Below are 12,677 nucleotides of genomic sequence, written 5' to 3'. Positions count from 1 at the left end.
CACTGGGCTTACCCAGATAATCCATCTCAAGATTCCTAACTTAACTCACATCCGTATCTTCAAGGTGACATATTCACAGGTTTCAGGAATTAGGATGTGGAGATCTCGGGGGAGCCATTCTGTTTACCAGGTGTCTTCTAATTGGAGTTTATTTTTTTCCTGCATTGTATTTCGTTATCATATGCGGCTGCTGCTTTTTTCTTTTCTTTTTCTCTTTTTTAAATATACTTTAAAAAATCAAGTATTCTAATGAGTCCTCTTTTCTATACTTTCCCTCCTAAAAGCTTGTATCCTTCTACTGCAGTTTGGGCTGTTTGCATGCCTATCCTTGGCTACTCCACTATTTCCTGGATTCCATGGCCTTCTCTTTCATTGTTTATTCCCTCAATCTGCCATAGTAAATCCACAAATAACTTCCTAACAAAGGGTGCATAGGAGTGATTTTTCTGAACCCTTGAATTCTGCAAATGTTTATTCTCCTGCCACATTTGATTGATAGTTTAGGTAAATATAAAGTTCTAGGTGGAAAACATTTTTCTCTAAGAATATTGAAGGCAAAAAAAAAAAAAAAAAGAACATTGAAGGCATTGCTTCATTGTTTTCTAGCATATAGGGCTGCTGTTGAGAAACCCAGTGCCATTGCCTGTTCTTTTGAATGACCTTTTATTTTTCACTGGGAGCTTTTGGACCCTTTTCTTTTTTTTTTTTTTTTGAGAATTACATTTTATTTGACAGACTTGCTGAGGACTTAAGCCTGGAAGACAGCCTCTCAGATGACTCTGAGGGACTGCCCTGAAGAGGTAAGGGAGGAACCAGGATATATAGGAGTTTTTGCAAGGAACCAGGTAGTAGGAACATCAAAAGATCATTGTTTAAAAAAAAAAAAAAAAAAGAAAAAAAGATCATTGTTAATTAAAGAAAAACAGGGACTTCCCTGGTGGTTGGGCTCTCTTCTTTATCCTTGGAGTTCTGAAATTTCACAGCATATGTCAGTCTGGGTCTTCCTGAATTCATTGTGCTAAACATTAGGTGGGCATTTCAATCTGTAGACTCTTAGCTTTTATATTTCTCTTTATTAATTTCTTCCCTTTTGTTTTCTCTTTCTGAAACTCTTGTTATTCATATATTAGACCCCCTGGATAGATCCACTTGAGTTGCTTTATTTTTTTTCTCATTTTCTGTCTCTTCCTTTTTGATTGACTTTCTTGGAAATGTCCTCAATTTTATTTTGTGCTTGGCACTAAATTTTTGTTTCAGCCATCATTTTTTCATTTCCAGGAATTCTTTTTGCTTCTTGTGTTTTCCTTTTTCATGTTTTTTTTTTTCTTGTTTTATGAATGTGCTATCTTCTTCAATGGGGATGAAAAATTTTTTTTAAAAAAGTTTTGTTTTGTTTTTTTCCCCTTTATTTCTGTCTCTTCCAGGGCAATTTTTGGTTTGTTTTTCTTGGTCTCTCTCTCGTGGTGGCTTTCTTCAAATCATGATGGTCCTTTGTTGTCCATATTTAAGAGAAGACACTGAAAAACTGATTGGGAACTGTAGTCGTTGATCAGGATTGTTGATGTCAGACTTCGGAGCTGCATCCTGTGCTGTGGAAATTCCTGATGCTCGTTTGGAGAATTCTTTTCTCTGTAGCTGCTCAGTGTTTCAAGAAGGGAAGCCTCATTTTTTTTTTCTATACATTATTCTCCTTTGGCCAGAGGAGGAGGAGGAGTGGCAACATGGCACCAGGGGTTGGAAGAATAGACTATTTCACAAATAGACAGTTAACCCCTATTTTTGGCTCCCAGTTTCATTTTCTGAGATGTTGGTTCCCTTCTTACCTGTATCCCCTTTTTCCATTCTGTTTATTGTAGTATATGTGTATTTTTTGAAAAAAATAATTTAGTGTGTTTGAGAAAATACCTTTAGGAAATATCTTGATATCTTCTCATCTTGGTCTTTTTTCATCATGTTTTAGGACAAGGAGGTTGTGTTTTTGTTGTTTTTCCCTTAGTCCGGAAGATTTTTTAAATATCTTTTTTCTCAGAGTATAGGTCAAATTTTGGCCTTTCATGCCATCCTTTTCAATTGATTATATGAGTATATACATTTATACCCTGAGTTTTCTTTTCTTGTTAAATTTAATATATCTTTATCTTATTCTCCCTATTTCATATGTCTGATGTTGAATGACTCATCAAATATTGTTCTACAGCATTTAAAATCTTTTGCATACAGATATACTCTATTGATTGACATTGAGTTTTCCTTTAATTTTGTCTCCTTTGACCCTGTAATGAAATTTTTGGCAGCTAAATTTTTGTTCATGTCCATGATATATTCCTAAAAGTGGAATTCCTTGATCAAAGAATATGCATTATAATGCTTTTGATGCACACTCTAGAGTTGCCCTTCAAAAAGATTATACATGTTTATTAGTATGGTTAATCTGGTTTCTCTGTTACTTTGCTGGTATTGAAATAGGACTGAGTATACTTTTATAGTTTGCTTTTTTTTTTACTGAATATATTGTGATCATTGTCCCATATCTCTAAAAGTTCTATATCGGTGTCCTTTTAAAATTAATTTTTAATTTATTTCTTATTTTTTGAGTTATAATTCACCATCTTAAAGTGTACAGTTCAGTGGTTTTTAGTATATTCACTGTATTCTGTGCCATTATCTAATTCCACAACGTTTCCCTCACTGCCAAAAGAAACATGCACCTATTAGTGGTCATTTGCTGTACCTTCAACTTCCTTTTCTGACACTCACTACTATAACCTACTTTCTGTCTCTTTGGATTTGCCTGTTCTGGATATTTCATATATATAAGGAGTCATACAATATGTGGCTTTTTATGTCTGGCTTCTTAGCATAATGCTTTCAAGGTTCATCCATGTTGTCCCATGTAACTGCACAATCAGCCCTCCATGTCTGCAGATGTGAAACCCATGGATTCCTAGGGATTCCTAAATGGAAATTTACTGTGTGAAAGGTTATGACTCTTAATGCTCTTGATTCACATCACCAAATTGTTTTTTACAAAGTTTGTATGAATTTAAGCTCCTACAAGTAGGGTAAATGAAATTTTGCCTTCACTTTAGCTTCTTTAATATTTAGAATATTATCAATTTTATGGCTAACTTGATGGTTAAAAAAGACTAAATTGTTTTAATTTGTATATTTTTTATTAGTGGTACAGTTGAATTTTTTCATAAGCTTATTAGTCATTTGAATTTCCTCTTTTTTGAAATTTCTATTTGTGTCTTTTCTTTTTTTCCCCTTAAGGTCTTCCTGTTTTCCTTCTGATTGAGCTTTTTATATATTAAGGAAGTTAGCTAGTTGCTTTATTTGTTGAAAATATTTTCCCCAGTGGTCTTTTGTTTTATGTCTTTTGATGTGCAGAAATTTTAGTCTATAATATGGTTAAGTTTTTCAGTTTAAAATAAAACTTTAAACAGTGAACTCTTTTTAAAAATTTATAATTAATTTTTTTATTGGAGTGTAGTTGATTTACAGTGTGGTGTGTGTTTCTGCTGTGCAGCAAAGTGAGTCAGTTATACATATACCTATATCCACTCTTTTTTAGATTCTATTCCCATATAGGTCATTACAGAGTATTGAATAGAGTTCCCTGTGCTATAAGGTAGGTTCTTATTAGTTATCTATTTTATATATAGTAGTGTGTATATGTCAGTCCGAATCTCCCAATTTATCCCTCCCCCCTCCCTTTCCCCCTTGGTAACCACAAGTTTGTTTTCTACATCTGTGACTCGATTTCTGTTTTGTAAATAGGTTCTTTTGTACGATTTTTTTGGATTCTACATATAAGTGATATCATATGATACTTGTCTTTCTCTGTCTTACTTACTATGATAAACTCTAGGTCCATCCATGTTGCTGCAGATGGCATTATTTCATTCTTTTTTATGGCTGAGTAATATTTAATTGTATATATGTACCACATCTTCGTTATCCATTCCTCTTTTGATGGACATTTAGGTTGCTTCCATGTCCTGGCTATTGTAAATAGTGCTGCAGTGAACATTGGGGTGCATGTACCCTTTCTAATTATGGTTTTCTCCAGATATATGCCTATGAGTGGGATTGCTAGATCATATGGTAGCTCTACTTTTAGTTTTTTAAGGAATCTCCATACTGTTCTCCATAGTGGCTGTACCAATTTACATTCCCACCAACAGTGTAGGAGGGTTCCCTTTTCTCCACTCCCTCTCCAACATTTATTGTTTGTAGATTTTTTGATGATGGCCATTCTAACAAGTGTGAGGTGATACCTCATTGTAGTTTTGATTTGCATTTCTCTAATAATTAGTGATATTGAGCATCTTTTCATGTGCTTTTTTTTTTTTTTGCATACAAATTCTTGACCTTATATATTCATTTTGTCATTTTTTTCCCCTGCCTGTAATGGGTTTCTTAACACGAAGTCAGTCCATGCCCAGGATTTCTTTTTTTTTGTTTATCAACATTAGACTGTATTTTGCATTTATATAATAAAATATAGAAGACAATAAAAATAAGTATTGCTATAAGCAACAACAGAAATAAAACTCATGAGCAATATTCAGCAAAACAAGGCAGACATAAAATGATATACGTCGTATGGTTTCTTTTTAAAAAATTCAAAACTGGGCAAAACAAATTTATGGTGAAGGTAGTAGTGATTATGGGAGCAGAAAGCAGGGGTCATGACCAGGAAATAGTATAAGGAAGGCTTCCGAGGTGCTGGGAAAGTTCTGTTTCTTGATCTGAGTAGTGGTTATACTAGTGGGAGTTCAGATAACTCACATAAGTCATAAGTTTGTAGTTAAACTTACAACTTACACACTTTTCTCTGTGTTATAACTTATTAAGAAAGCAAAGACAAAAGCCTTATTTAGTTCATTAAGATCAGCAGTTGGCAAAGAATTACTGAATATTATTTTAGACACCTACAAAGTTCAAGGAAGTGTCTTAGGTGATCAAAGATTTCAAGTCCATTCCACTATCAAATATATATTTTTTTCTTATTAGTCATCTATTTTATACACATCAGTGTATACATGTCAATCCCAATCTCCCAGTTCATCACACCACTCCCGCCCCACACCACTTTCCCCCCTTGGTGTCCATATGTTTTTTCTCTGCTTCTCTGTCTCAATTTCTGCTCAGCAAACTGGATCATCTGTACCATTTTCTAGGTTCCACATATATGCGTTAATATACGATATTTGTTTTTCTCTTTCTGACTTCACTCTGTATGACAGTCTCTAGATCCATCCACGTTTCAACAAATGACCTAATTTCGTTCCTTTTTATGGCTGAGTAATATTTCATTGTATATATGTACCACATCTTCTTTATCCATTCATCTGTCGATGGGCATTTAGGTTGCTTCCATGAACTGGCTATTGTAAATAGTGCTGCAATGAACATTGGGGTGCATGTGTCTTTGAATCATGGTTTTCTCTGGCTACATGCCCAGGAGTGGGATTGCTGGGTCATGTGGTAATTCTGTTTTTAGTTTTTTGAGGAACCTCCATACTGTTCTCCATAGTGGCTGTATCAATTTACATTCCCACCAACAGTGCAAAAGGGTTCCCTTTTCTCCACACCCTCTCCAGCATTTGTTGTATGTAGATTTTTTGATGATGGCCATGAGAAGTGTGAGGTGATACCTCACTGTAGTTTTGATTTGCATTCTCTAATAATTAGTGATATTGAGCATCTTTTCATGTGCTTTTTAGCCATCTGTATGTCTTCTTTGGAGAAATGTCTATTTAGATCTTCTGCCCATTTGTTGATTGGGTTGTTTGTTTTTTTGATATTAGGCTGCATGAGCGGTTTGTATATTTTGGAGATTAGTCCCTTGTCAGTCACTTTGTTTGCAAATATTTTCTCCCATTCTGTGTGTTTTCTTTTAGTTTTGTTGATGATTTCCTTTGCCGTTCAAAAGCTTTTAAGTTTCATTAGGTCCCATTTGTTTTTATTTTCATTACTCTTGGAGGAGGATCAAAAAAGATCTGGCTGCAGTTTATGTCAGTGTTCTGCATATGTTTTCCTCTAAGAGTTTTATAGTATCTGGTCTTACATTTAAGTCTTTAATCCATTTTGAGTTTATTTTTGTGTATGGTGTTAGGGAATGTGCTAATTTCATTCTTTTACATGTAGCTGTCCAGTTTCCCCAGCACCTCTTATTGAAGAGACTGTCTTTTCTCCAGTATATAGTCTTGCCTCCTTTGTCGTAGATTAGGTGACCATGGGTATGTGAGTTTATCTCTGGGCTTTCTATACTGTTCCATTAATCTATATTTCTGTTTCTGTGCCAGTACCATACTGTTTTGATTACTGTAGCTTTTTAGTATAGTCTGAAGTCAGGGAGCCTGATTCCTCCAGCTCCGTTTTCCTTTCTCAAGATTGCCTTGGCTATTCAGGATCTTTTGTGTCTCCATACAAATTGTAACATTTTCTTGTTCTAATTCTGTGAAAAATGCTATTGATAATTTGATAGGGATTGCATCGAATCTGTGGATTACTTTGGGTAGTATAGTCATTTTGACAATATTGATTCTTCCAATCCAAGAACATGGTATATCTTTCCATCTGTTTGTGTCACCTTTGATTTCTTTCATCAATATCTTATAGTTTTCTGAGTACAGGTCTTTTGCCTCCTGAGTACAGGTATTTTATGCGATGGTAGATGGGATTGTTTCCCTAATTTCTCTTTCTGATCTTTAATTGTTAATATATAGGAATGCAAGAAATATCTGTGTATTAATTTTATATCCTACAACTTTACCAAATTCATTGATGATCTCTAGTAGTTTTCTGGTAGCATCTTTAGGATTTTCTATGTATAGTATCATGTCATCTGCAAACAGTGATAGTTTTACTTCTTTTCCTATTTGGATTCCTTTTATTTCTTTTTCTTCTCTGATTGCCATGGCTAGGACTTTTAAATCTGTGTTGAATAAAAGTGGAGACAGTGAACATCCTTGTCTTGTTCTTGATCTTAGAGGAAATGCTTTCAGTTTTTCACTATTGAGAATGATGTTTGCTGTGGGTTTGTTGTATATGGCCTTTACTATGTTGAGATATGCTTCCTCTGTGTCCACTTTCTGGAGAGTTTGTATCATAGATGGGTGTTGATTTTTGTCAGAAGCTTTTTCTGCATCTATTGAGATGGTCATATGTTTTTATTCTTCAGTTTGTTAATGTCATGTATCACATTGATTGATTTATGTATGTTGAAGAATCCTTATATCCCTGGGATAAATCCCACTTGATCATGGTGTATGATTGTTTTAATGTGTTGTTGCATTTTGTTTACTAGTATTTTGTTGAGGATTTTTGCATCTATATTCATCAGTGATATTGGCCTGTAATTTTCTTTTTTTGTGATATCTTTGTCTGGTTTTGGTATCAGGGTGATGGTGGCCTTGTAGAATGAGCTTGGGGGTTGTTACTTTCTCTGCAAGTTTGAGAAGGATAGGTGTTAACCCTTCTCTAAATGTTTGACAGAATTCGCCTGTGAAGCTGTCTGGTCCTGGACTTTTGTTTGTTGGAAGTTTTAAAATCACTGTTTTAATTTCAGTACGTGTGATTGATGTGTTCATATTTTCTATTTCTTCCTGGTTCAGTCGTGGAAGCTTGTATCTTTTTGAGAATTTGTCCATTTCTTCTAGGTTGTCCATTTTATTGGCATATAGTTGCTTGTAGTTAAACAACGAACTCTTTATTATATTTGGAATCCCCTTAGTTATATGTTGATTATTATTATTATTTTACAAATAGACAACGGTTCATTGCAGCACCATTTAAAAAATCTATTTCTTTTCTCATTGCTCTTTTTTTTAATGTTTTAATATTCTTTATTTTTAGAGCAGTTAAAGGTTCATAGCAATATTGAACAGAAGGTTTTGAGATTTCCATTTACCTCCTGCCCCCACACACACATAACCCGCCCATCATCATCCCCCATGAGAGTAGTAAATTTTTGCAGCTGATGAACCTACATTGATACATCATTATTATCCAAAGTCCCATAGTTTATATTAGGTTTCACTCTTGGTGCTGCACATTCTATGGTTTTGAAAAAATACACAAAGACATGTATCCACCATTATAGTATCATACAGAATATTTTCACTGCCAGAAAAATCTTCTCTGCTTTGCCTATTCTTCCCTCCCTCCGCACAACCCCTGGCAACCCATTTAATCTTTTTACTATCTCTATAGTTTTGCTTTTTCCAGAATGTCATATAGTTGAAGTCATACAGATTATTATTTTCAGATTAGCTTCTTTCACTTAATAATAGACATTTAAGTTTCCTTCATGCCTTTTTGTCTCACTGATCTTTGATGCCTCATCATTTATTGCATTCATGCATTTATGAGGCCCTGAATCTCAATTGCCTCTTTTGTTTCATCAGTCTATTCCCCCTACCAGTTCCATTTAATTAGACTGAGGTACGATAGTGTAGTGTTATCTATACAACCACTCTAAAAGGATGTTTTGAAGATTAAAGATACGATATTAGATGAAGAATAAATAGCTTGGCTCATTTAACAAGTAGTCAGTGAATGTTAACTCTTAAGGCAATGATGATTTAGATATCCCCTACCTCCCTGCCCACCACTCCCCCCCAAAAAATATTCCAGTAGGACTGCAATAAATCTATAAGTTAATTTTGAGGGAAACCAACGATACTCAATGTCCCCATCCAGAAACTTGGTATTTCTGTTTATTCAAGTTTTACTTCTGTTTTTGTAGATTTACTAATGTTTTCTTCTTAAAGGTTCTGTGTGTGTTTTTGGTACAGCTATTTTTAGGTATTTTGCTTTTTGTTAATATGAATGGGATTTTTTTTTCGTTACTTTTTAAATGAGTTGTTATTGGTAGTTATATAGTCTTTTAGCATCTGTTGGGCTTTTTTTTTCTCATTCTACTTACAGATTATCAGATATTTGAATGTTTTGCTCTTCTCTGTTTCTTTGCTTGTGTTATTATCTCCTTTTTTTCTTTCTGAAGATTATGATTGCCATCGCCCTTTTTTAAAATTAATTAATTAATTTGGCTGCATTGGGTCTTAGTTGTGGCACATGGGATCTTTGCAGCATGCAGGATCTTTAGTTGCGGCATGCAGGATCTTTGTTATAGTACGTGGGATGTTTAGTTGTGGCATGCAGGATCTTTAGTGTGGCATGCAGGATCTTTTGTTATTGCGTGCGGACTTCTCAGTTGCAGCGCACGGGCTCTAGAGCGCGTGGGCTGAGTAGTTGGGGTACGCAGGCTGAGTTGCCCCACGGCATGTGGGATCTTAGTTCCCTGACCAGGGATGGAACCCACGTCCCCTGCATTGGAAGGTGGAGTCTTAACCACTGGACCACCAGGGAAGTCCCACCATTGCTCTTTCATTGAAATGTTCTTTGGTTCCTTTTTTCCCTGAATTTTGTCATTTAGATAAAAACAGATGACATAGCAAGAATTTACCAGCCTAAGCGTTACGCTTTGTCACCCAAGACAACAATAACCTTGGCACATCTACTTGCTGCCCGTGAAGATCTATCCAAGATCATCAGGACAAGTAGTGGCTCCAGCCGGGAGAAGACCACATGTGCCATTAATAAGGTTGGTTTTTCTTTCAGTAACAGTGGATAATGAATTTATAATATCCTTGTTTGATGTTTTTACAGATTTAATCCATTTTTCTTTTAATCCTAGTGAACTCCTAGAAAAGAGAGTGGTGGAGGGGCTTCAGTCAATTTAGGCTTAGTAATGTTTTCTGTGTGCATGTTTGTTTGAATTTCTGTATTCATAAATTAAACCACAGTTTTATCTGAATTGGAGGAATTAAGAATTATTTTTATGAATAGCATTAGCAAGAATTATTTGCCTTCTTTCCACTAATGTAATCATTTTTTGTCAGTAAAAATCTGTAGGAGTCATTTCGGGTACTCACATATTCCTTAGATCCTTGGTGTAGAGGGAGGAGTCCATGCTTTGGGTTCACATCCTAGCTCTATCATTTACTTAGAGCAGTCACCTTGGGCAAGTTGCGGAATCTCTTGGAGGTTCCATTTCCTGATTCAGAGTATAGATCCATTGCTCTGACAGTAGTCTTAAATAAGCTCAAAGTCTGAATTTTTTACTTTACGACAGCAGCATTAACAATAAACTAATTTAGAATGTTTATATTAGCTTGATTAGCATATACTTACTCTTTATTTAGATAGATCACTCTATGACAAACTACTACAAAAGAGCAAGAAATCAGAAGTAAGGGATTTGGGTAATTTTAAAACATCGTTTCTCAGTCAATGCAGTGAGAAAGGTATCCTGTATCAAGGGATGGCTGTATGTAAAGTCAGTTTGGTAATTATTGCTAAGTTAGGCACCAGTGTTTGGGCCCTCCTGCTTCCATTTAAGACCAACCTCCTCTCTTCTTAAAGTGTTCTGTCTTTAAATATGTTACTTAATGTCTTGCATCAGGTTATAAGCTAGTCTTGATGGATCAAGAGTTCTATTTCTTTAAGTGACATTGCCCATCTCTTTTCTGAGTTTGTAATTTATAGTCTAGTTATTTGAGGGCAATCTTATTATGAGATCTTGGAACAGAGTCCCTGTATATCCACCCACATAGCATGTTTGGTGGAGAGACCAATGAAGATAACAACCAAGAAAAAAGCTACTGATATTTTTTGGATTTGGTAATTAGGATGTTATTGCTGACTTTTAAAAGAATGTTTGCTTCTTCGAACCTTGTACCACAGTGAGGATGTTGTCTGAGATTTTGTCTTTCATTTATGACATAAAGTAGTAAACCATGATTTTGATTAGAGAATCAAAGGAAGTAGAACACAACTGATTCATAGATCATTTTGGTTGAGGCACTTCTGGTTTACCTTCTTTCCTGAAAGAGACTAGCAGGAAGCTATTTGCTTCCTGTTGGTCTCTGTACATGGGCATATAAAGTAGTTCCTTTCTACAGAAAGTTGGGGACTTAAAGCAAACTCTTCCTTGGTTTATCCTTCAAAGCATTATAAAGCATGGTTAAGGAAGTGTATCAAGTCTCCCTTTTCTCTATAATATAGTAACTAGTATCATTGAAAGTTAGTGAGCTTAATTTCTCATAAAAAAGGAATAGTTCGGGCTTCCCTGGTGGCGCAGTGGTTGAGAGTCCCCCTGCCGATGCAGGGGACACGGGTTCGTGCCCCGGTCCGGGAAGATCCCACATGCCGTGGAGCGGCTGGGCCCGTGAGCCATAGCCACTGAGCCTGCGCATCCGGAGCCTGTGCTCCGCAATGGGAGAGGCCACAGCAGTGAGAGGCCCGTGTACCGCAAAAAAAAAAAAAAAAAAAAAAGGAATAGTTCGTTGAAAATCCTTGTATCTCTTTACAGTGATAATCTTGGATTATAGCCATTATGTTCATCTCTGACTGCATTATACCCACATGTTATTATATATACTTCATACTCTGTTGAAATAAAATGTGCTCAGAAATAGTCTTTTATTGGATAATCTATTACCAAACCAATGGCAATAGAAAGTCCAGAGTTGTTGCATAAACGGATATGAAGTCAATTAATGTAAGGTATGTATTTTATGTATATTGTAAATGTTTTGCTAAAAAAATTTCTTAGTGTGATGGGTACTACATTTGTTATAAAATTTGCTAAACAAATTTAAACAAGTCCTTAAGTTTCAGAAATATTCCCCCACATTGCTTAAAAATAACAGCACATTGTGAGGAATTTGTCACACATCACATTTGTATTTTCAATATTAATTCATACTGCTGTGTCTGATACTTTCATGTCCCTAAATACTTCTGTTTCATTAGAACAATAACTTCAATATTGCTTGTATCCTTTATGTAAATTTTAACTTTTAAAATATTGGAAACTGAAAGAAAATGTTTCTTTACACAGGTGCTGATGGGAAGGGTGCCTGACAGGGGAGGACGGCCGAATGAAATTGAACCACCACCCCCTGAAATGCCCCCTTGGCAAAAGAGACAAGAAGGCGGCGGAAGGGGTGGTTGGGGTGGTGGAGGTGGAGGTAGAGGAGGTGGTGGGAGTGGAAGAGGCGGTTGGGGAGGGGGAGGGGGGTGGGGTGGAGGTGGAGGAGGGGGTGGTAGAGGAGGAGGTTTCCAAGGCAGGGGAGATTATGGTGGAAGAGGGGGCTATGGAGGAAGAGGGGGCTATGGAGGAAGAGGTTATGGAGATCCATATGGAGGAGGTGGTGGTGGATATAGAAGATATTAAAAGCTACAGCATTTAGATAGCAGGCTTACTTAATAGATACATTAGGCATAGTGTTCCAAATAACTACTTGAATGTCATCTTTGAAGTAAACACCATGTTAGATTCCCTGATGATATCATTCTTGAATTGGGTTTAGTATGTAAAGAGCATTGTTTTATACTACTATTTGATCTCTTAGACAAAGTGATGATTTTTTCTGTATTCTGTGTACTCTTGAGCATGTTATGTCTTTTTAAAAAACAAAAAAATGAGCAAAAATTATTTTTAAAAGTGTAAATATATTATTACCATCAAACTTGGAAAATAGAAAGTATTTTATTGTCACGATTGAATTTAGATTGTTACCTGTATTTTATTCAGGTCTTAAACATATAAATGACCCCACTTGTAGTGGAAAGGAATATAGACTATTGCCTCATCTGTA

General features: G+C 35.6%; 1 protein-coding gene across 1 annotated transcript in view; it reads left to right on the top strand.

The window, feature by feature from the left end:
• The window catches only part of FAM98B (family with sequence similarity 98 member B), a 35,948-nt gene extending 23,271 nt beyond the window's left edge, over positions 1-12,677 (top strand). Inside the window, exons 7-8 of the mRNA XM_032624819.1 lie at positions 9,449-9,616; positions 11,918-12,677. Coding sequence (XP_032480710.1) covers positions 9,449-9,616; positions 11,918-12,253 — 504 coding nt within the window. The 3' untranslated portion in view covers positions 12,254-12,677. The remainder of the gene's footprint in view (positions 1-9,448; positions 9,617-11,917) is intronic.

This window comes from Phocoena sinus, chromosome 2 (assembly GCF_008692025.1).
Source record: "Phocoena sinus isolate mPhoSin1 chromosome 2, mPhoSin1.pri, whole genome shotgun sequence".
In the NCBI taxonomy this organism is placed as follows: domain Eukaryota; kingdom Metazoa; phylum Chordata; class Mammalia; order Artiodactyla; family Phocoenidae; genus Phocoena; species Phocoena sinus.
The sequence above is the reverse complement of the archived record's forward strand: the minus strand, read 5'-3'. Positions and strand labels throughout refer to the sequence as shown.